The 25,349-nt window shown below is 33.6% G+C and overlaps 1 protein-coding gene across 1 annotated transcript in view; it reads left to right on the top strand.

Annotated features, from left to right (window-relative positions):
- The window catches only part of LOC140039984 (protogenin B-like), a 45,705-nt gene extending 22,694 nt beyond the window's left edge, over positions 1-23,011 (top strand). Inside the window, exons 4-18 of the mRNA XM_072085580.1 lie at positions 4,713-4,978; positions 6,759-6,911; positions 10,713-10,976; positions 11,839-11,973; positions 12,848-13,012; positions 13,638-13,931; positions 16,032-16,229; positions 18,441-18,548; positions 18,991-19,168; positions 19,797-19,921; positions 20,554-20,724; positions 21,275-21,412; positions 21,852-21,948; positions 22,160-22,328; positions 22,530-23,011. Of these exons, the coding sequence (XP_071941681.1) occupies positions 4,713-4,978; positions 6,759-6,911; positions 10,713-10,976; positions 11,839-11,973; positions 12,848-13,012; positions 13,638-13,931; positions 16,032-16,229; positions 18,441-18,548; positions 18,991-19,168; positions 19,797-19,921; positions 20,554-20,724; positions 21,275-21,412; positions 21,852-21,948; positions 22,160-22,328; positions 22,530-22,973 (2,905 nt within the window). The 3' untranslated portion in view covers positions 22,974-23,011. The remainder of the gene's footprint in view (positions 1-4,712; positions 4,979-6,758; positions 6,912-10,712; positions 10,977-11,838; positions 11,974-12,847; positions 13,013-13,637; positions 13,932-16,031; positions 16,230-18,440; positions 18,549-18,990; positions 19,169-19,796; positions 19,922-20,553; positions 20,725-21,274; positions 21,413-21,851; positions 21,949-22,159; positions 22,329-22,529) is intronic.
- The last annotated feature ends 2,338 nt before the right edge of the window (positions 23,012-25,349 follow it).

The following is a 25,349-nucleotide window of genomic DNA, read 5'->3' as shown; positions in this document are numbered from 1 at the left end:
GTCACACTCGCAAAACATTTTTTTACCTTTTTTACCAATACGAACCAAATGTTAGGCTATATATTAGGCCAAATAAAAAAAAATGTTAGTTTCTCATCCCAGTTTTTCCTTTTTTTATGAGTTGCTTTAAACTATTTAGTTATTTTTAGAGAAACAAATATAAAGCAAAAATAAGCGCTTTAAATGTATTGTATTTATATAAAAAATTTCTATTGATCATACATTCCAATAATTATCGATCTATAGTTTCCCCTATGTTTCATAATTTTTTAGATTCTATTTGTGTTACACGAGCTTGTTGAAAATAAGCACTTTCTTATCAGTGGGGGGATAGTTCAAATTACACAGTAAAATCTCTATTCTTTTGTACACAAATTTTGTAAATAGAGAGGCATTTTAAAAAGCTATGAAAAATATATGGTGTGGTAAAAAATGTTATCAGATGACTAAATATAGGTAATATAACTTGAATATTACATTTCTGATATTTTTTTTCAACTTCAGATTTTTATTTTCATGCTATAGAAAAAATTATCCACCGTATATTCACCATCTTTTTTCACCATCTAGGGAGTCACCAGACATGTTATTACATTAGGTTAACTACCTAACTACTGAAAAAAGTCTTCCTGGTTTTTATGGAAGAATTTTGCCAAATTTTGTATTTGACCATATTAAGGGAAATTCATGTTTTTTTCGTCTAGATTTCTGTTACAAATATTTGATTTATGTACAATTAACCAAATATTATATTTAAAATTCATGCCTGTACCTGAGCTTTAATAGATTTAAAACAATTTTTTTTTTTTTGTTAGCATATTAGCTAATACTGTAGTAAAAAAGGAAGAGGAGGAGGGATGTACAAAATGTTGCATTTCATAGTAGTTGGTAAATACATTCTATGCAATCATTTTGTATTTATCGTGTTATATAGAATTCATCATACAGTATCTCCAATTCATTTTCTATTGGTACCCTTTTTGATATTAGTTATTGCAAGACAGAATCATCATTTCAACTCTACGTTTATCATGCTACGCATTTGGAAATCTTCACTGTAAAACTGAATTGCGATAAATTGTTTACATTACAGCATTGTCCACATGTAATATTTGTCCATGTCTAACTATGCTAGGTCAAATGATGTCATAGAGTTCATGAACTTCAAAATCTGTTCTTAATTATATAATTTTAAATAACTTAACTGGATAGTTGTCCTTTATATAAATTATTCTTTATAACCTTTACCCCTATTTGAACTTATTTTTGGGAATTTTGTAAAGAAATTTTTTTTTCTCGTAGTATGGAATTCAATTTTGATTTTTTGTTTGTTTTTTTTCAATTAGCTACAATATAGAAATTGAATACAATAGTTTCAATAGAAACGAAACAACCATAATATATATTTTGTAACAATACTACTATTAATAATCAAAAAATTATTTATTCGACCAGCATCAAATCAATATAAATATATAACAACAAAAAAAGAGGTAAAAAAAGAGGTAAAAAAATGCTGGGCAGGGGCAGCTTAAGAAAAATACATCGCTGTAACTCAAATGAGTCAGCTACCCCTCGCATACATTTACTGATTTTAAATATTGCAAATGAATAGTTTAGCACACCAACAGTTAATTTTGGTGTAATTGTATGGTTTTTAAGATTTTTTTTCCGCGGTAATCTACTTAATGTGTCAAAAACCGCAAAGCAAAATTAACCATGGTATATACATGTTATATTATCAAAGAATACTTACTATATCTTGCTGTGTTAAATTACAACTTTGCTGTGCTCGAACAAAACGAAAATAATCGCAACTTACAAATACGGCGTTTGATAAAAATCTACAAATACATACACATTTCGTATCTGATAAATATTCCCTTTATATGATTGCATATCACAAATATAAAAATTATTTTATCCAAAATAAGTAATAATGAAACATCTTACACAAGTGACTATACCTACTTCAGACGTGGCTGTGAGAATTTTGGGGTGAACATAACGTAAAAATTGAGTACATCCGTTTTTGCAGTCTTTGTCTCTCAACAGAGGGCGTTACCGCACATTGCGTGCATAATGTTGATGACATTTTATACATGTAATATGTATGTAATGAACGCACATTGCAAATAACTGTAATTGTTAGTTTTTATTGCTCTTGATTCAAACATTCATGTGCTATTGTTGTTGTCAAATGATCTAATGTTGCGCTGTTTGGCAAGAATGTTTTACCAATCATAATTCTGTACGGTAGTTTGAATTATCTGCTCGATATTATTTAAGATTTTCAAAGATAATTAAAAGGTCCTAATATCAAAATTTAGAAATTTCTCCTCCTACAAACAAGTTACTTTCTCACCATATTTTATTATCGAACTTTCGTTTCTACAATGCATTGCTCAACTACGCAGGTTTACGTTCAAGTAAAAAGTCATTCTAAGCACGCTCTGTCTTTTTGCTCGACATCTTCGTAGTAGTGTTCTTGTTGTTTATTTAGCCGTTCTCGATTGAGAACATCAGGCCATCATTGTCTCAAGTTGACATTATGCATTGCCTTGTGTGAGACAGACCTGCAACTTATGTCCATTATTATGTATATTTTTTTGTTTGAAAATAATATGAAAACGAAAGCTATTGACAACTCTTGTGTTGCACTGGTTTTGTTGTTATAGTTATGTAAGAAAGGGGTAATTTAGAGTGAAGTCCGTTGAAGTCCCTTTTAGGTTTTGTTTACACCTGGAAAGTGCTACCAGAAAACCAGAACATCCCTCTCAATCTATTCAGCCGTTCACTAAACACTGAACGGCACTGAATAGCAATTTCAATTTTTGCGCGAACATAGATTTGTGGAATTCTCATAAAATCCTTTGATATCTGAAAGGTCACTACACAGACCTGAAGGACTGGTGTGTACCCTGCCGGTTCAGCTCAGGCCTCAAAAGACCCGCTAAATCTACTTAGACACCATTACAATATTGTTAAAGAATGATTAATTACTCTTTTTTTCGGGGATGTTTCGTAAATGCACCCTTAAAAAAAAAGTTCCTTCTTCAGAAAACATTTGATGCATTTTGCAGCTCGTACTGCATTAGACATTGTTTAATATAAATCTTTAAAAGTGGAACCAGTTTGTACCAGTTTGTAACATTTGGTTGATCACCAAAGCAATTATAATTTGCATATCCTTGTTGAATACCACCTGTTGCATTGAAGGTTATTGCCAAAATTATGATACCAATCTATTATTGGATCTACTTTAGTGGATCTTAATTTAAGTATAATCTTAAAATAGAGTAATAACATACATTATTCTTTAAAGTAAAAAGTATAAACATCATTTTATTTCATGGAGTACAGTTCATTAGCATGACCTTCATTGTGTTAGATATCATATTAAATATTCATGTTAGATTATCAGCATTGCACTAAATACCATCATATCATGACGAACTTAAACACAAATTTACACATGGTTAAACCAGGGAGCATTTTGATACTCAAGTGATTACTATCAGATCTTGATGGGTTCACTTTCAGTTGTCGGGCTTTCACATGGTGCTTTTAGTGGTGTAACGGCTATGAGCGCACACTGGCTTAACCCAAGGGCTCTGAGCTTATGGAGTCCTGAGCAGGGCCAATAATAAGAGGTATTAAGATATGTCGCCTTCAGCATTGAGGGCTAATTTAGAGTCCCAAGGGGCCTTGGGTCTCTGCGTTACGCCACCATGCTTATTCATTTAGTGAGTATAGGTGTTCCAGGTTTGAAATGAATTGCCAACGTCAATCTATCTAGGAATCTTTTACACATTTGATAGTGTTGTGGAGGGAAAGGCGAATGTTTAGTAGTAGGCACCTTATTGGCCACAAGAATGAAAGTTAAAATCACACTACCTGTTATAAACTTGAATATTATTTATAAATTAATTTACTAACATGTCACACTTTCATGGTACAGAGAGGGCCACATTAGTAGTAGGACAGCTATCAGATAAAGTTATACCATTAATGAATATGTACTTTTTCACGAATGGTTTAACGTAAAGAATTATACAGATAGTTAATATAAAAACCAGATAAAATAATTTTAAAATGAAAATAACCAACTGTATGCTAAGAAGATTAGATCAGGTTTCATCATCAAGTAACATTAGTAACATTAGTAACATTATTAACATTAGTAACATTATTAACATTAGTAACATTATTAACATTATTTTTTACAAAATTGATTATAAATGTGATTATTTTGAAAGATCATCTTTGACTTTAAATTCACATTATTTTAACAGAAAAATAGCTCAGCTTGAATCATGGAGTTATATAACTTAAGTTTAAGATTGAGAAATGATGAAATTGTCTTAATGGTTTAATGAAAGGATAGGGAATATAAATTAGACTTTAAGTATACATTAAAGATCATTTAATATCGTTTAAAGATCAATGTGTCACAAACTCTTATACTAATTTACATGAAATTTGCATATCATTATTGAAATAAAAAAAATCATATGTTCATATATTTTGTGGCAAATATGGTATTCAATTTATATTATTTTAATTATTTCCGAGTTTTTACAACTGTATTTAATATAAATGTTTTAGTTTTAATGATATTATATTGTGATGTTAAAATATTGAATTTCGTTTTTTGTACATACGGTAAATGACATTGAACTATTACTTTGAGCATTTTTGTCTAATTGTAGGGTTGTTGTGCTTTCGTCTGGCGTACTTCATCTGTTGAGCCTACACTTAGATGATGCCGGTCGATATCGCTGCAAAGCTGCGAATATAGCAGGCCAAAGAAACGGACCGATCATTACATTAAATGTTACATCCTCAACGTCACTCGCAAGGCAACCAGTCATTGTATCCAATCCCAAGGATGTACGAATGGTAGCCGGACGGCACGTTGAATTAGAATGCCTGTTTGAAGGACCATCAAACATGAACGTAACATGGACACGTACAGGTGATTTAGTACATTCTTATTTTGCAAGTTTATTCATGCATGTCCGTATGTATGTTCATTCATATTTGATTACTTAAGCAATGGATTTAGTAAGTCACGCTTGAGTAACTCCGATGACGACCATTACTATACTACATGTTATGATTTTGCTGTGTTTATATTTTGTATATACAAAGTTAACGCATGATTTCTTTGATAGGTAGAAGCATGTTGTAAAAAATAACATAAATAATGTACTAACTACATAGCGCTAAATATAAATACAGTTATGACATTGGACTATAAGTAATATGAATTATGAGCCTACAAATATTTTAACATTTTTTATTAACTCATAATTTTCTGATGAAACTGCAAATGTGAGTTTGTCTATAAATTGTTGCCATATACAAATAAAACTTGTTTCAGAAATTGGCGAAATAACTGAAGTAGTACAGATGGAAAAACAAAATAATTATTGTATGAATATTTTAAAAATGAAATGCCTAAGCATAAATTTGTGTTTGTCAAAATTTGGAATTATATGTGAATATTAGTAATACTTTTTGCTGTGTTTTATAAAAATATAATTATTATAATTTACCTGATGTTAATCTATTGTTTTGAAATGCAAACATTATATATATGTGTTATTTCCTAATTATTAGTATTTAACTTAAAAACACAATTTTGGTGAAAACTCTACTATAGAGGCATCATCAATGGTCTTATTGTGTGGTGAAGTCTGAAATGACTGAAAATTATTGATTTTTAACAAATTATAATATTATAATTTTGACTTTTAAAAATAAGTAATATTGAGAAATATAAATGCAGTACTGAGAAATGAGTAGTATGCTACTCCATAAAGTGTAATTGGTTTCCTTATTTTATGGTGGCTCATTTTTAAACAGAAGTATTTTAATCGTGATTTTATTCATGAAATAAATTAAAAGACGTGCGTCAAACAGTATGCCTTATAGCTACCGATGATCCATGAAAAGCACGGTCAAAGTAATCATACTTAATGGGCTTACGTCGTAGAATGGGTATTAAAACAGAATCCTAGCATATGGAAATGACCAAACAACACTATGTTGTATGTCCACGGACGTTCGTTTCTCCAATCGACAAAACCCAAAAGCAATTACTGTGTCATAATGCCATGTGGTAGCCATTTTCTCTTTAGCTAGTCACGCTTTAATGATTTTATATTCAATGGCATTTTACCAAATATGCGTTTGCTCAATATTTTTTTACAAATGGTTTTGAATTATATTTATTTTTTATAAAATAACATTTCTTCTTTCATCAATAAACACTCTACAAATGAGATTCTTTTTAGAATGAATAATTAATAATGGACGATTAATAATTAATTTTTTAGTTTAAAAAGGAAATATTTTTTTTATTACTATGATCTTTATTCATTTACAACTTTACTAATATTATATTTACCCAATACAATATTTTATTTACCCTCTACAGTATTATATTTACCCAATACAATATTTTATTTACCCTCTACAGTATTATATTTACCCAATACAATATTTTATTTACCCTCTACAGTACTATATTTACCCAATACAATATTTTATTTACCCTCTAAAGTATTATATTTACCCAATACAATATTTTATTTACCCTCTACAGTATTATATTTACCCAATACAATATTTTAATTACCCAATACAGTATTATATTTACCCAATACAATATTTTATTTACCCAATACAGTATTTCATTTACTCTATACAGTATTTTATTTAACCTGATCTTTGTGAACCTGTGATTTCAGATGGGCACAAGATACGCAACCCCACCTACACGGGTCGTAGGAACCTTATTCTACAGAACGTTATACAAGAGGATTCTGGGAATTACGTTTGCAGCGCACAGGTTCCTGGGACGTTAACTGTTGTTAGTAAACATGCTAATGTTGACATTATTAGTAAGTGCATTATTTTGTTTTGTTAGGATGTGCTGAAGCAAAATGTTTTGTCATTAATAAACATTGGGAACCTGTGACATACACATTTTGTGTGAAGGCTCTGAAAGCTAACTGTATTAATATCTCAAGTACATAATGACAAATTATCCAGTAAGCCTCATAGATTCAATGTGTTTGTGATTATTTCATTGTATTGTTGTAAAGATGTACAAAATAAACATCTATCTTGTATGCATACTCTACATTGACAGGTTTATAGAAAAAGCATCTCAAGGAGGTGAGGTTGAGATATCATACATTGAATCCTATTGGATAATTCTACCCATATAGGTCATGTTTTCACAGTGTCAAACACTAGAATCCATCGCACTGTAACCATGGGTAAAATTATTAAACAGCTCTTTTTTAACAGCAGGGGGAGTGAGCTCACTAGATGTAATAAATGAGAATAATAAAATGCTAAACTGTGATAAATAATATATCCTCTGTGGCCTCACTGACTTGTCCACCTAACATTGGATTAAATTAATATAGTGTTTTGTTACAAAATGAAGCTTGCTAGTATTATGCAGTGTGGTTTACATTGTGTTGTGTATCAACAATATACCACCATTTTGTATTTGTTGGCATTGTGTTATAGTTAGTTTGAGGTTTTTAAACATAAATGTTTTTACTATTTCCTTTCATTCTATACAACATAATTAATGTGTGTTTTCCTATTTTTTTATGTGCTATTTTATAGCTTTCTAGAAATTGTCAAGAACTTCCTATCTCTGTTAACCTGGCCTATATTAAAAAAAAATTTCATTATAAAAATTGTATGTTAATTTTTTTGGCTGTGAAATCAAATGTAAACAAAACAGTATTGTATTGTCTTTAACATAATCATATTCAATTAGTTCATACTTAATAATGTAAGTTATAACTAAACTTAGTTGGTAAACTATTGTTCTTAAATGAATTACAATATTTTCATAACCGGTACAGTTGCAAGTCTTAAATGTTCATTTTAAGATGCTACTGGCTATCGATCCCAGGGCTCAAATCCAGTCAGAACTCCGTTCATAAAGACTTCAAGTTGTTTAAGACTTTGTAGGCCTATTGTGTGTAGAGCATCTTGTGTATTTTATGTTTAAAGACACCTTCCCTACGTTTTTTAGATCTATTTTAAGATCACAAACTATATTTAATGTAAAAATAATACTATATGGTCCTATTGCGATAACTTTTTTTGTCTTTAAATGGTTAAAAATGTGAAAAATAAGTCGATTCTAATAATTATAGCCACCCGCTATAAATCCCAAAATGCATTGCGCGCGGATTGATATTTCTGTTTTTCTTCTGTAATTCACCCACTTTTCGATCGATCATGAGGCCAAAACAAATGGAAGACAACTAACTTTTCAGCGAAAATACCGAGTTTTCCCCAATTTGTATCAACGGAGTCTGGCAAAAATAGAAAGACAATTAATGCAGCAACTATACAACGTAAGGCTAGGCCTATAGCTAGCGTACAATGTTCGTACGTTACCGATGTTTACTAGCTAGGCCTACAATACTAAGCCTAGCTAGGCTAGGCCTAAAGACCGACCACGAGAGGTCAGTCGCCACGAGCTACTTAGTTAGTGCATTTTTTCTCACTTTTTATCATAATTTACCATAAAACGTACATTTAAGACAAGGAATGACCTGGTTTAATGTTTTTAAAGTAATATATATGTATTATTTTTACAAAACGTCACAAATTGTAGGGAAGGTGTCTTTAAGAAGGAGAGTGGATTTATTTGCGTTTGATTATAATTCTTGGCAATTTGCCTAAGTATATATTTTGGTTATCTATAAGATACTTTAGCAAGGTTCATCAAATATTATTTAGTTAGCAATTACTAAAATGAAAGAATATACTGTATATACTGTAGGTTCTTGCATAAGAGTAGGAGATAACTAGATGGTCTTGTTACAGTGCTCCATACCATTAAGAGTAGGAGATAACTAGATGGTCTTGTTACAGTGCTCGATACCATTAAGAGTAGGAGATAACTAGATGGTCTTGTTACAGTGCTCCATACCATTAAGAGTAGGAGATAACTAGATGGTCTTGTTACAGTGCTCCATACCATTAAGAGTAGGAGATAACTAGATGGTCTTGTTACAGTGCTCCACACCATTAAGAGTAGGAGATAACTAGATGGTCTTGTTACAGTGCTCCATACCATTAAGAGTAGGAGATAACTAGATGGTCTTGTTACAGTGCTCCATACCATTAAGAGTAGGAGATAACTAGATGGTCTTGTTACAGTGCTCCACACCATTAAGAGTAGGAGATAACTAGATGGTCTTGTTACAGTGCTCCATACCATTAAGAGTAGGAGATAACTAGATGGTCTTGTTACAGTGCTTCATACCATTAAGAGTAGGAGATAACTAGATGGTCTTGTTACAGTGCTCCACACCATTAAGAGTAGGAGATAACTAGATGGTCTTGTTACAGTGCTCCATACCATTAAGAGTAGGAGATAACTAGATGGTCTTGGTACAGTGCTTCATACCATTAAGAGTAGGAGATAACTAGATGGTCTTGGTACAGTGCTTCATACCATTAGAGTAGGAGATAACTAGATGGTCTTGTTACAGTGCTCGATACCATTAGAGTAGGAGATAACTAGATGGTCTTGTTACAGTGCTCGATACCATTAGAGTAGGAGATAACTAGATGGTCTTGTTACAGTGCTCCATACCATTAAGAGTAGGAGATAACTAGATGGTCTTGTTACAGTGCTCCACACCATTAAGAGTAGGAGATAACTAGATGGTCTTGTTACAGTGCTTCATACCATTAAGAGTAGGAGATAACTAGATGGTCTTGTTACAGTGCTCCATACCATTAAGAGTAGGAGATAACTAGATGGTCTTGTTACAGTGCTTCATACCATTAAGAGTAGGAGATAACTAGATGGTCTTGTTACAGTGCTCCATACCATTAAGAGTAGGAGATAACTAGATGGTCTTGTTACAGTGCTCCATACCATTAAGAGTAGGAGATAACTAGATTGTCTTGTTACAGTGCTCGATACCATTAGAGTAGGAGATAACTAGATGGTCTTGTTACAGTGCTCCATACCATTAAGAGTAGGAGATAACTAGATGGTCTTGTTACAGTGCTCCATACCATTAAGAGTAGGAGATAACTAGATGGTCTTGTTACAGTGCTCCATACCATTAGAGTAGGAGATAACTAGATGGTCTTGTTACAGTGCTCCATACCATTAAGAGTAAAAGATAACTAGATGGTCTTGTTACAGTACTCCATACCATTAAGAGTAGGAGATAACTAGATGGTCTTGTTACAGTGCTTCATACCATTGAGAGTAGGAGATAACTAGATGGTCTTGTTACAGTGCTTCATACCATTAAGAGTAGGAGATAACTAGATGGTCTTGTTACAGTGCTCGATACCATTGGTAGATATATATTACAAATACCGGTAATAATATTAAAACTTGGTTACTTCATAGTATTTATTACACAACAAAATTGTTTTGTATGCTAGCAGGGCTAAACACACTCATCAGGTGAAATGTAAAAACATAACTCTTAACATAATCAGATTCTTAAACCATGTCTATACTATCAAACTTTATGTGAAAAAAAATGTGATGTGCCCATATATGGAAATGATGATGTCATATCACTAACATGTTTGGGAATATCACTACCATATTTGGGCACATCACACTTTTTGGTCAAACTAATTTGATAGACAATTTTTTTCTTGCACTTTTGATTTTTTTTTTTTTATAGCTTTACCACTTATCAAGACTGCTCCTTTGAATGCATCAATGAAGAGGTGGGTGACACAACGATTTTATTGTGTGGTACAAGGCGACTCATCAACAACCATCACTTGGATTAAAGATGGTCAGATCTTGGAAATACAAAAGTCTCCAGAAGCGAATGACCTTGTTTTGTATCATTTGGAGTTTGAAAATGCAGGGATATATCAGTGTCTAGCAAGCAATGATGCTGGCTCTGTTCAAAAGAGTGCAAAACTCGTAGTAATTGGAGGTAAGCAAATATTTACATATAGAATGAATTTTTTAGTTGTAAAGCTCTGTCTATACTATCAAATAGATTAACAAAAAAAGTGTGATGTGCCCAAATATGGTGGTGATATGCTCAAATATGGTAGTATTCATCATGTCCATATATGGGCACATCACATAAAGTGTGATAGTGTAGACAGAGCTTAAGTAGGTACCATAGACTTTTCCCAGTCTTTAATCATAAAGTAAAATAATTTTACCCATTATTTACCAAACCCAGTCTTCTTGTTGTTTTGGGTGATAAGGATTGCCAGGTCTGTATGGTAGATTGTTTTGGATGATAAGGAGGGCCAGGTCTGTATGGTAGATTGTTTTGGGTGATAAGGAGGGCCAGGTCTGTATGGTAGATTGTTTTGGGTGATAAGGAGGGCCAGGTCTGTATGGTAGATTGTTTTGGGTGATAAGGAGGGCCAGGTCTGTATGGTAGATTGTTTTGGGTGATAAGGAGGGCCAGGTCTGTATGGTAGATTGTTTTGTGTGATAAGGAGGGCCAGGTCTGTATAGTAGATTGTTTTGGGTGATAAGGAGGGCCAGGTCTGTATGGTAGATTGTTTTGGGTGATAAGGAGGGCCAGGTCTGTATGGTAGATTGTTTTGGGTGATAAGGAGGGCCAGGTCTGTATGGTAGATTGTTTTGGGTGATAAGGAGGGCCAGGTCTGTATGGTAGATTGTTTTGGGTGATAAGGAGGGCCAGGTCTGTATGGTAGATTGTTTTGGGTGATAAGGAGGGCCAGGTCTGTATGGTAGATTGTTTTGGGTGATAAGGAGGGCCAGGTCTGTATGGTAGATTTGTGAATTATGTATCTTTTTATTTTTTTTTGCAGATCCTAAAAATAGGCCACAGTCACCATATCAGATAAATACAGTTTCTACCTCATCAACTCATATTATGGTTATGTGGTTAGATGATCCCGAAGACAGCATCATCGCTACCACTATTTATATACAACAAGCTGATGGTAATTATCATAATTATGTTTGTTTGATGACTATAGAGATATGCAACTACCCCATGCTTTATGTGGACTATCTAATGCTTTATGTGGACTATCCCATGCTTTATTTGGACTATCCCATGCTTTATGTGAACTACCCCATGCTTTATTTGGACTTCCCATGCTTTATGTGGACTTCCCATGCTTTATGTGGACTTCCCATGCTTTATGTGGACTTCCCATGCTTTATGTGGACTTCCCATGCTTTATGTGGACTTCCCATGTTTTATGTGGACTTCCCATGCTTTATGTGGACTTCCCATGCTTTATGTGGACTATCCCATGCTTTATGTGGACTTCCCATGCTTTATGTGGACTTCCCATGCTTTATGTTGACTTCCCATGCTTTATGTTGACTTCCCATGCTTTATGTGGACTATCCCATGCTTTATGTGGACTATCCCATGCTTTATGTGGACTATCCCATGCTTTATGTGGACTACCCCATGCTTTATGTGGACTACCCCATGCTTTATTTGGACTTCCCATGCTTTATTTGGACTTCCCATGCTTTATTTGGACTTCCCATGCTTCATGTGGACTATAATATGCTATTTGGACCATAAAATGCTTTATGTGGACTTCCCATGCTTTATGTGGACTTCCCATGCTTTATGTGGACTTCCCATGCTTTATGTGGACTTCCCATGCTTTATGTGGACTTTCCCATGCTTTTTGTGAACTATTCAATACTTTATATTGATGGATTCTGATGATGAGAATGGTATTCAGTCACAGTATTTTAAGGCAGTTTGCCTATTCATCAAACGCATCACAATTTTGATTTTAACTCATTAGTTTCTGATCGATTCTAATTCAATTACATGATTTATTTCAGGAGATGAGGATTCCAAAAGACAAGAAGTTGTAAAGAAATCAGAACACACAATGTTAATAGATAATTTGAAGCCTTACACCAACTATTCTATCTATATGGTGGCGTTCACAGAGGAATATGCAAGTTTCACGTCGGATAAAAGTTACATGGTGACTGAAGAAGCAGGTAATTATAGGTTAATTTGATTTCTCATCAAATTGACTCATTTGATTGTCAAAGATCAAATCTAAGGACCCAAACAATACCATAATATTTGTCCTAGTCAAAAACACTATTCGACCATAATTCTGGTGTCTTCTCAGATACTGGGACTTCCAGTGTACACATCCAGAGTTCCAGTGTAGGCCACACATCTGGCTCAGATTAAGGGCAAGCCCAGAGTTCTGTTACATCCCAGACTCGCAACTTAAAACCATTATCATGATCAAGATGATACTACTAACTACAACAAGATAATACAAACATTGTTGCATTAAATTGAGTTAAATTAATAATACATTTGTAAGCACTGCAGTAGGCCTACTACAGCTATTAAATTAACATTTATTTTGTTATATACAGTGCCATCCCTTTGGTTAACGTAGAGGCCTAAGGCCCACTGGTTTAAACAAGTGGCCATCCAACGTTGAAGAACTCTGGCATTATCCTTTTTTGACATTTTTTAATGCCTGTTCTTTCCTTTGTGCCTTGTAAGCTCTGGTGTCCCCATAAGCCAGTGAGCGATTTTATATTAAATATCAAAGTTTTGAATTGTTGTACACAAATCTTGTCTGTATAATCTTCTCTCTAGTACCATCAAGATATCCAGATTTTCAACTGCAAAGTTCATATCCGTTAAACATCGATGTATCGTGGAAACATCTCGTAAAAAACCAACGCAACGGTATTGTGACCAATTACAAGATTGTTTACAAAAGTACAGCAACAAAGGAAATGAAAGAAATTATTGTTAACGGAACGCAACTGTTTGCAACTATTACAAACCTGCAACCCGACACAGAGTACCAAATACGAATGGCTGCAGCCACAAAAATTGGCTTCGGAGTTTTCTCGGACTGGATTCAATGCATGACTTTAGACAACCGTAAGTAGATTATTTTAGATCACATTTTCTGGTTCATTTGGTTTATGGTCAGTCAGTACAGAACAAGTTTAACCAAGTCATAATTTAGATTATACTTCAAAAGAGTAGTCCAAAAAAAGATCCCTTTCCTCGTTTTTTATTGTACCTTTTAATGTACTTTGTTAACAATGCAAAATATATCTCATCATCATCATCACTTTTGTTGGCTTGTCGACATAGTGCCCTCAATTACTTACTTAATTTTTTAACATGAAAGAGTATCGTTTCATACAATTTTAAACCATTTTATTTGGCAATAATATTGTTTAAAGGTTTGCATGGCGATTCATTTCTATTAGTCAGGTTTGCAGTATATCAGTATTTTAGTGGTTGTGCTACAAGCATCGCCGGGAATTTGCTAACCTGACAATATGTATTGAATATTAAAGGAATCCATCTTGTAGTAAGCTAATGATCTGTTATTGTTATATGATGGAGTTAGCTGCCACAGCTGTGTGGGGGTGTTGAGCAGAGGAACATTGAATAAACAAGTTGTAATAATTACAAACACAACGTTATGCTAATTACGCTTTTAAATCTTACAATTTTATTCTGGCTGAAAGCCATGGTTGAGGGCCGATAGTTTACCCAACCAACTACCATTTGATTTCGACAATTGTTTGGAAATTACCTTGTGCACATGGCTATTATATATGTCTTTACATTGATGTTGGTTTTAATGCATTTATCCAGGAAGGGTGATTCACACATTCTATCCATTTAATTTCCGATGTTCTTCAAACGATACCAGTGATCTAGCCCATTGTAGAGCGTAGAATGCGACAACAACCAGACTGCAATCGTACTATTGTGTTTTTGTCTAAATCTGGCAAAATACTGCTTTTAAAGTTTGTTTTTAGTGAAATTACATGAGATGATGATTGTAAAAACCATAAATCACAATTCCATTGTGCACATGTTAAGTAACGATTGACTAATTCTGGCAATGTATTTCACAACTTTGTCTAATGTATTTTCAACATACATCTTACATAACCTTAAACTTAAGGACCAGTCACAATATAATAAGAGATGAAAAAAAAACACAATAGCTATGATATTGCTGTGTTTTGAGATAGTAACACCTCTGAATGGAAGTATGCATCCATGTAATGTTGACAAGTGTGTCAGAGTGTTTTCACTAGACTTAATACACAATGTAAGCCTACCAACAAGTTATAGTGTGATTGTATAATGTTTAGAGTCAGTTGTCCAACTGCCAATTGCTTGGAGCATTAGGGGTGGCTTCCTGCCAGCTGTATGCTGATCTCACAATATTTGACAGCTTTTCAATGTATTCGTTAGGTCATAACCCTCAAAGTTTGTTCAGTATCACTTTATGATAGGTTACCTCTGTTGTTGTTAAAAGGTTTTATATTTTATGTTGGTTTTTAAAAAAGGTAAATGGAAAGGTTAAGCTAATTGTATTATCCTTAATAATCAAACATTGTTATCAATTATCAATAATTGTTATAAATTATCAATAATTGTTATAAATTATCAATAATTGTTATCAATTATCAATTACCAATTATTATTTTTAATCAACAATTATCAATCATTTGTCAATTATCGATCATTTTTGTCAATTATCAATCATTTTTGTCAATTATCAATCTTTGTTATCAATTATCAATCATTGTTATCAATTATCAATCATTGTTATCAATTACCAATCATTGTTATCAATTACCAATCATTATTTAATATCAAGTATCAATAATTATCAATCATTGTTATAAATTATTAATTCTTGATCAATTATCAATCATAATTTTAACTATTATTATTAGTGATGGCCATCAACTAGGATCATTTGATATTAATCATTTGTAGATCAATAATCATTGATCATCCATTTATAATGAATATCTCAATCATGATGAATTTATCAACCGTTTAATCAATAATCATCAACCTCCATGTATTATATAAGTTTTCTGTTTATTAGTATTTATATAGTAACTCACTTTGTCATTATCTTATATATAGTAAGTAAATTTCTGTTGTCTTGTTAAATTTCTATACTTGATATATTTGTTGTTTTTTTTTCTTTTTTAGTCACAGCTCCACCACTAAGTTTAAAAAATCCTAATTTTTACAACTTAACGAACACTTCGGTGGCGTTAAAATGGGAAACAGTGGGTGTTGGTGAAATCAAAGGATTTGAATTGCGTGTGAGAATGAAGAATAATGAAGAAACACTGTTTAGGCATCAACTACCTCCACAAACTCAGGAATTTGTGTTGAACAAGCTTAGTAAGTATAATTCTCATTATACAGTAGTAGGGGTGTAGCCTGAATAGAGTATCCCCTGAATAGGGTGTCCCCTGAATAGAGTATCCCCTGAATAGGGTGTCCCCTGAATAGAGTATCCCCTGAATAGGGTGTCCCTGGATAGTGTATCCCCTGGATAGGGTATCCCCTAAATAGGGTGTCCCCTGAATAAAGTGTCCCCTGAATAGAGTGTCCCCTGAATATGATGTCCCCTGAATAGGGTTTCCCCTGGATAGGGTGTTCCCTGATTAGGGTGTCCCCTGGATAGGGTGTCCCCTGATTAGGGTGTCCCCTGAATAGAGTGTCCCCTGAATAGGGTGTCCCCTGAATAGGGTGTCCCCTGAATAGGGTGTCCCCTGAATAGGGTGTCCCCTGATTAGGGTGTCCCCTGATTAGGGTTTCCCCTGATTAGGGTTTCCCCTGAATAGGGTTTCCCCTGAATAGGGTGTCCCCTGAATAGGGTATCCCCTAAATAGGGTGTCCCCTGAAGAGAGTGTCCCCTGAATATGGTGTCCCCTGAATAGGGTGTCCCTTGAATAGGGTGTCCCCTGAATAGGGTGTCCCCTGAATAGAGTCTCCCCTGGAGAGGGTATCCCCTAAATAGGGTGTCCACTGAATAGGGTGTCCACTGAATAGGGTGTCCCTGAATAGGGTGTCCCCTGATTAGGATGTCCCCTGAATAAAGTGTCCCCTGAATAGAGTGTCCCCTGAATATGATGTCCCCTGAATATGGTGTCCCCTGAATAGAGTGTCCCCTGAATAGAGTGTCCCCTGAATAGAGTGTCCCCTGAATAGAGTGTCCCTGAATAGGGTGTCCCCTGAATAAAGTGTCCCCTGAATAAAGTGTCCCCTGAATAAAGTGTCCCTGAATAGGGTGTCCCCTGATTAGGGTGTCCCCTGAATAAAGTGTCCCCTGAATAGAGTGTCCCCTGAATAGGGTGTCCCCTGAATAGGGTGTCCCCTGAATAGGGTGTCCCCTGAATAGAGTGTCCCCTGAATATGATGTCCCCTGAATAGGGTGTCCCCTGAATAGAGTGTCCCCTGAATAGAGTGTCCCCTGAATATGATTTCCCCTGAATAGAGTGTCCCCTGAATAGGGTGTCCCGGGCCCTGAATAGAGTGTCCCTTAATAGGGTGTCCACTGAATAGGGTGTCCCCTGAAAAAGGGTTGGTTGTAGTGTTAAAAACATATATTACTTCTCAATCAGTATCCTTAAGTGTTCTTGAATAGGGTGTCCCCTGAATAGAGCGTCCCTTGAATAGGGTGTCGACTGAATAGGGTGTCCCTGAATAGATTGTCCCTGAATAGAGTGTCCACTGAATAGGGACGTCTCACAGGAAGAGTTCTGTACTGTACCTCCACAAATTTGTCTAATATAGCTTATTGTTTATGTATACAACCAACTCGCAACATTGGTTAGTAATTTCTTAACAATCTCACCAAAGTACCCATTTGTCTCGCGATATTGGCATTAGTTACTCAATCATAAAAAATCTCCTAAAGTTTCCATTTGGTTAATAATTCCTTAAAAACGCCTATTTGTCTCATAGGCAACTCATTGAACAATATTGTACAGGAGTTTTATATAGAAAGTTGAGTGATTTAGCACAATTCTTTTACGACAACATCTCATTTGACCTGATTTCAAAGGGCCACAAACTTTACTGGATCACATACATAGCCAAAAGCCACAACCAGAGCATTTTAGTATTGTATTTAATTATTTCCGGTTTGTTTTGGGGAATTCCCCAAAATTTTACCAAACTCTCTTTTTATCTTTATTTATGTTATGAAGCGTAAGGAATATTGAGTTTGTTTATATTTCAAACTAAAATGCCATATATCATATAGTTTAATATTAATTGTAGTGACATTTATGATTAACATTAGTTTTTTATAAAAAAAAAAAATATTCAGAAATAGTTTCAAAATTGATTCTATAATTCTGTAAATCCCAAAATAACAACCATCCTTGTTTGTTTGTTTGTTTGTTTGTAATATTTATTGCTATCCATAATATAGACAATACAATACATTATAATTTGAAATTAACAAAATCATACAAAAAGTAAATAATTATGCATTTATAGGGTATCAGAAGATAACCCTTTAAGCTGGGAAACTATAGATTTTGTAGCCGATTTGAACACCTTTAAGCTGTTTCAAATAATTGTAATCTATTTTAATTTCAGAACCTAAAACAAAGTACCTTATATTCATAAGTGTAATAAGTGGCAATGTACCTGGTAGCCCCACTGTCATTCCTGTTACAACTAAAGACACGTCACTAACAGTTACAGGTAAGTATCTTTTCTATATCTAATCTGCAGAGTTGCATGCTCTAATTTTTGTCTTCCAAATTATAACTCCCCATAAACTTATCATACACCACTTGAATGTTATCCATTGTTAACCCATCTTACTCAATTGACTTTAACCTAATTGGTCATATAAACAGTGCTAGAGGATCTAGAGCATTACAGGTGTATTAAAGGAAAACTTCTTTAAAGAACTTGATGCATTTGTCATCATCAATGGCATCAATGTATTGGATACAATAACAACCATACATTGTCACGATGCAACTATGCAGCTATGGAGCTATTTGCACGCTCATATGTTTCAGAGTGTGTGCAGAATACCTTGTGGAATTGTGGAATGTGAGCTCATTAATCTCTTTCAACTTCTTTCTTTATTTTCTAATTTTATGTAAGTACATTAATTGTAAAATATCTTTTTAAGATGACCATTGCAAATTACCGTGGCCAAGGGATATCGTTGTGTCCACCATCAACTACGATTCATTTGAAATTCAATGGAAAGCTCCACAAACAGCTTTTTCCGTTAAGAAGTATCGTTTTCGTTATCGAAGTGTAGATTTTCATGATTCATTTCATTTTACGGAGGTCAACCATAGCAGGTTTGTATAGATTTATATGCACTTGCCAAAGGCGTAGTCCCTCTATGTTGAATTGTGTCGTTAAACAAATTAAAGGATCTGTTATATTATAGTGCAACATTTTAACATTAGATTAAAGTTTGCTGTATCATTATGGCCATGTTGTTGAACTTTAATTAGTCTCCTTTAATAGGAAAAGACAATTACAAAACTTGTTTATTGATTTAGTTTGAGTTCTAGCAACTCTATTTAAACATTTTGTCGCATATGGCGTGTCATATACAGTATTTGCTTGGGCTAAAATACAAGACAAAAAACAAAATATCTGCGGGAATACTATCAACATACAAATGTCTAGTTTAGGATAGGCTTAGAGAATGATTTTACTTAGTGCAAGTTCTATTGTTGGTTAAAGATTGGTTGCCACTAGATGCGTAACCTACACAACATAAGAAAATGCTCTTCCAATAATTGTGTTTTACTCAAACCTGCGATGTTTTCAGCACTGTTGCACCGTTGGTTCCTACTTGTGATTACGCAATACAGCACTTTGCTGCGTTGTGTTCTAGTGGGAACCAGTTGGTAGTAATTATTTTAGGCTGATATGATTAATAACCAGTGATTATAATAATTTTGTGTTTTTTTTCAGGGAAAAAGCTACTATTATTACAGGTCTTCAGCCATACACAAATTACATGATCTCAGTACAAACTGTTGGTGCATGTGGGGAATCTGAATATAGTGCATTTCTGGATATCAAGACAAAAGAACACAGTAAGTCATTTCTGTACACATGGATGTAGTGCAGTATATGGAGAGCACTCATGGCAATCCTCAGGGTGCTGCACAGACCTCCGTCTTGTTTTATATGTTTTTATTCCTGAAAATTTAAATAAAAAAATAAAAAATTTAATTGTACTTGGAAGTAGTTACCACTTGTCTGTGCAAATTGGCCTTTATATTTAGAGTATTAATTTGTATGGTATGTTGTTGTATCATAGATAATGCTTTAGATTCTGTTATGCTATCAGTTGATTCTTAAACTGTCATATTAAAATTGTACTATAAAATGTTATAGGCATTATAAAGTTTTAAGATTCAGTAGGCTTAGATTAATATTACTGTTCACAAAATAAAATAGACTATTGATAGCATACTTTATAATTATAGATCAAAGGGCAAACACGACATCAGTGGCTGGATCTTAATGGAGATAACATTTTGTTTAAATTATTTAAAAGATAAAGTAAAACAGCCAGAAAGAAATTGCTATGCTTTTGTGTAACACTAACCTATCCTTTAGTGCAAGACTATAGTCATCCTGAAGTAAATTTTCTAATCCACCCTGTATTCCTTCATGTTTGTTTAATTGCTTGTAAAACAGCAACTTTTCTCATTTATCTTAGAACCACAGACCCCACCAGCGGATTTGAGGGCCAAGCCAATTGATGCACACTCTGTAGAAATATCATGGGAGCCACCACAGAAGCCCAATGGGATTATAACTGAGTATATCATACTCTATAATATAAATAATACCTCACCAGAAAAACTATGGGATAAACAGCAAAGAAATGGTAATACAATTTATTATCATTATTATCATCATCATTCACCATCATCATTATCATCACCATCATCATCTCACCATCATCATTATCATCATCATCATCGTTATCATCATTATCATCATCTTCATCGTTATCATTATCATCATCATATCACCATCATATTATCACCATGATCATCATCTCACCATTATCATCAGCATCATCATCATTATCATCATATCATCACCACCATTATTATCATCATCATCATCATCATCATCATTATCATCATCATAATTGTTATCATCATATCATCATCATCACCATAATTGTTATCACCATCATCGTTATCACCATCATCATCATAATCATATCATTATCATATCATGACCATCATCTAACCATTATCATTATCGTTATATTGTTATCATCTCACATTATCATCATATCATCATCATCTCACCATCATCATCTTCAACATGATAGGTTAGGTCATCAGTGAAGTCAGTAAACACAAGACACAGATGTATATAACAATGTTGAATTTATCACCAAAATTTGTCTCAATTTTGTTCAGGTTCAGAGACTCTTTCAAATGTGAACAACCTCTTGTCCAACACTGAATACTTCTTTCGGATGAAAGCCAAGAATCAAATTGGCATGAGCCCAGCTACTGATATGGTTTCTGCAAGAACGTTAACAGCTTCTGACAATGGTAAGATAACTGCTGTACATTATGGAATGATTGAAAGTGTTTGGGGACAGTATTGTACTCAGCTCTGTTTTACCATGTTTAAAAGATACATTACATCATAAATGTATGGATGTGTGTACCCGCAAGTTTGGTATCAATTCTGAATTGTATTGTATTTGACATCCAAAATTCCTTTGGTCAAAATTTACAGGGAAACTTTTTTTCTGCACCATATTATATATACTACCAGGTTACCGTCTAATGCATGGGCACCATCTAATTAGTGAATTTATTATGACTTCTCTGTCAAATTGGTATTTGCTTAAAAATGTGCTTTCCTAACATAATCGAAAGGCTAAAGAAATGGAAATTGAAATGTGCCACATTGCTCATGCAGTTTAGAGAATAAATAGATTAATACATTTGTTATTACTGCTATTATTGTTGTGTTTTTTTACAGAAGGATTGCCTAATAGGTTTCCGGGTATCCTGCTTGGCGTTGGCATTTCAGTTTTTTGTATAGTGGCTTGTATCATCTCGTTCATCCTGATTAAAAGGTCTGTTAGGGAGGTTTTGATTTGTAACAACCATTGACCTAATTGGTCAGGTCAATCAAAAGAAGTACATTAATAACTGGGCCCTCTGGGAGACCAGTATTTGACTAAATAAATTACCCAGTATAAATAAATAATAAATTCAACAAAATTATTTTCTTTGAGTAATATTATTTATACTGATAGTTGGGTGTATTATTTTCATGTTGCTTAGAAACGGTAACAGACAAAGTGTTCAGAATAAACCTGATAGTACAAGAAGAAATGTTGGTAACGGTGAAACTCCTGTAGTGGCCACTGGTGGAATGCCTAGGCCTACTGCTGCACAAACTCGACCAGTGGCAAACTTCAACCATCTTATTATGTATCAAAACAAACAACGGGTATAGTTGAATTATTCTTTTTTTAATATAATTTATAAAGGCCATGTAGGCCTATCTTCTTAGTCTATCTATCACAAAAGTTAAAGAAAAAAACAAGTTAACATCATTCTGTTCATTGTTGAATATAATCTTTATTCAATTCTCACTGTTGAATATAATCTTTATTCAATTCTCAATGTTGAATATAATATTTTCTTGTAGCAATTTGGAAACAATGCCTATTATGTGCCATGCCACTCCAACAGTGCTGGAGGTAGCGGCCATGATCCCGATGACGAAGTCCCGCTTAGTGTCCGTCTTCTTTCTGGTGAGTTTGATCATAATCCTGAACTGATGGATGAAGCGCAAGAGGAGGACCCAATGTTACCAAATGAAAGAACTACTGATACAGAAATCAAGGATGATCTTGAAAACAATCCCATTCCATTGGTAGCAGATACTATGGCCTCAATAGAGGGAGTGCAGGCAGAAGATTCAACAGCAAGAGTGCAGATAGAAGATTCAACAGAGGGAGATCAGGCAGAATATTCAACAGCAAGAGTGCAGACAGTAAAGGAATCAAGCTTTGAATTGCAACAAACTACTAAAATCCGGAATGTTGCGGAAGATCAGTATTCTAGTGAAGAAATAGATACCTCTGTTTAAAATTATTATTATTTTTTGTTATAATTCTATTAAAAAAATCTATTATGTTATATATTTTATATAATAACCCAGGGTAAAATGTATTTACTTCAGGGTTAGTTTTTTTTAAAATTTTTATGTAATTTTATTTGATATTAAGGTATCCTCACAAAAGTATAGATGTAGTCTGTTTCTATGGAAAGCAACCAGCACTTACCTCAATGTTTATTCGCATGCTTTGTGTACGAGGGTAGTGTGATATGCCGAACATAACTTTTTATTTTTATAAGTCTGTCATTTTACTATCTTTATTTTATATTACTTGAATCCAAATTATTAATACTAATACTGATGATAAAGATAATTGCTTAATGCGTGTTCACACGGATAGGCTGTGTGAATACACCTTTAATGTGAACTTTCCACACTCTAAACCTCTGTCTACACTGTTGCAACAAAATGTGATGTGCTCATGTATGGATATTTGAGCATATCTCTACCATATTTGGGCACATCACACTTTTTTGTCAAACTAGTTTGATAGTGTAGACAGAGCTTAATAAACAAATCTTTGAGTTGAAAGTGTCTTGGTGTGAACACATGTGATCATATCGTCAGGCTAAGCCTTTTTGCTGCAGATTGTGGCGTTATCAGGGCTAAAAAGCAAAACTGCTTTTATAGTATGAATTCAATTCTATTTTACATTTAGTGAGGTGTTTATTTTTATTTTTTTGTAGAACTCGTAATTGAAAATGGTTTTATGGTTGTTTTGTTTATAAAGAATGTGACTGAGTTGGTTGAAGCCAATAGTAATCTACCTCAATAATGTAAGGGTACTCTTCCTCATTTCAAATATGTGTGCAAGATTGAGGTTTTCAGATGAATGTTTGCATCACATGTCTCAATAAAACCTAACTACCATAAAGAAATATATTCAATTTATAGTATTTTAAACCAGAAAAATTATAATGAAAATAACACATTGTTTTGACAATAAGAATTGTTTTGAGACTTTATGTCGTACATACAACTTAGCTTCTCTAACTGGTGAAAATGCTTAAATGGTTTTTTTTTGTAGTTTTACAATTAGAAAAATGTATGCTTAAGTCATAAATGTATGTGGCCATATTTTGCATTTCAGCTATACATAAAAAAGTGTTTTAAAAGCCTGTATCTGTTTAATGTAATAAGTAAGTTTTTACCAATATTACACTTTTAATTGTGCCATTTTGACAGTAGCATACTACAGATCTCTAACTATCTCAAATTATTGTTACACACAGCAAACTCAAATTTAAACACCCACCGAAAAGCAGTTTTTATTGAAAATTAGGTGCTAGATAAGACTAATTACCATTGCATTTTATCATGTAAATATCTATTTTTTTAGCAATTGGTTTTTTTGACAGCACAAATGATATGGTTTTATTATTGTGACGTCATTCGCAACAGTTTTAAAATTGAATGTAGTAACAATGCATGATGGGATATGGGTATGTTGGATCAACCTTTGGATCAAATAACAGGAATTAAGTGAATGAAGAAGATATATCTTGAAATATACTCACAAAATAGTTTAATACCCTAATACCTCCAACTTGTCAAGAATTTTCCAGCATTTTGACGTAAATTTAGGGAAGATATAGGGCCAGTATTTTGTGGTAAATGTCTACGGCTAAAAACGTCATATAGGGTATCCTTTCATTATTCAACTTAATCTGCTTAATTTGTGTTAAAAGAGCCATTCCAGCAATTCAATAACTTATCCAAAATAGTTGCTGCTCTTTTTATGGCCACCGATTCAAATTACCTCGTAATAAATACATTTATTCTTCATTGTTGACCACAGATTAATAATATTAAATTTGAAATATTGTTAATTACCTTTTAATCCTTGAGCAAAAATTGAATTCAGGATTTTTTGTAATGTCTCAGGGCTTTCTTGTGTTTTGGGAAACATTCTCATATGTGTTGGGAAACATTCTCATGTGTTGGGAAACATTCTCATGGCTTGGGAAACATTCTCATGGCTTGGGAAACATTCTCATGTCTTGGGAAACATTCTCATGTGTTGAGAAACATTCTCATGTATTGAGAAACATTCTCATATCTTGAGAAAATTCTCATGTGTTGAGAAACATTCTCATGTGTTGAGAAACATTCTCATGTGTTGAGAAACATTCTCATGTGTTGAGAACCATTCTCATGTGTTGAGAACCATTCTCATGTGTTGAGAAACATTCTCATGTGTTGAGAAACATTCTCATATCTTGGGAAACATTCTCATGTGTTGAGAAACATTCTCATATCTTGGGAAACATTCTCATGTGTTGAGAAACATTCTCATGTAATGGGAAACTTTCTCATGTGTTGAGAAACATTCTCATGTATTGAGAA

This window comes from Antedon mediterranea, chromosome 2 (assembly GCF_964355755.1).
Source record: "Antedon mediterranea chromosome 2, ecAntMedi1.1, whole genome shotgun sequence".
Taxonomy (NCBI): domain Eukaryota; kingdom Metazoa; phylum Echinodermata; class Crinoidea; order Comatulida; family Antedonidae; genus Antedon; species Antedon mediterranea.
The sequence above is the reverse complement of the archived record's forward strand: the minus strand, read 5'-3'. Positions and strand labels throughout refer to the sequence as shown.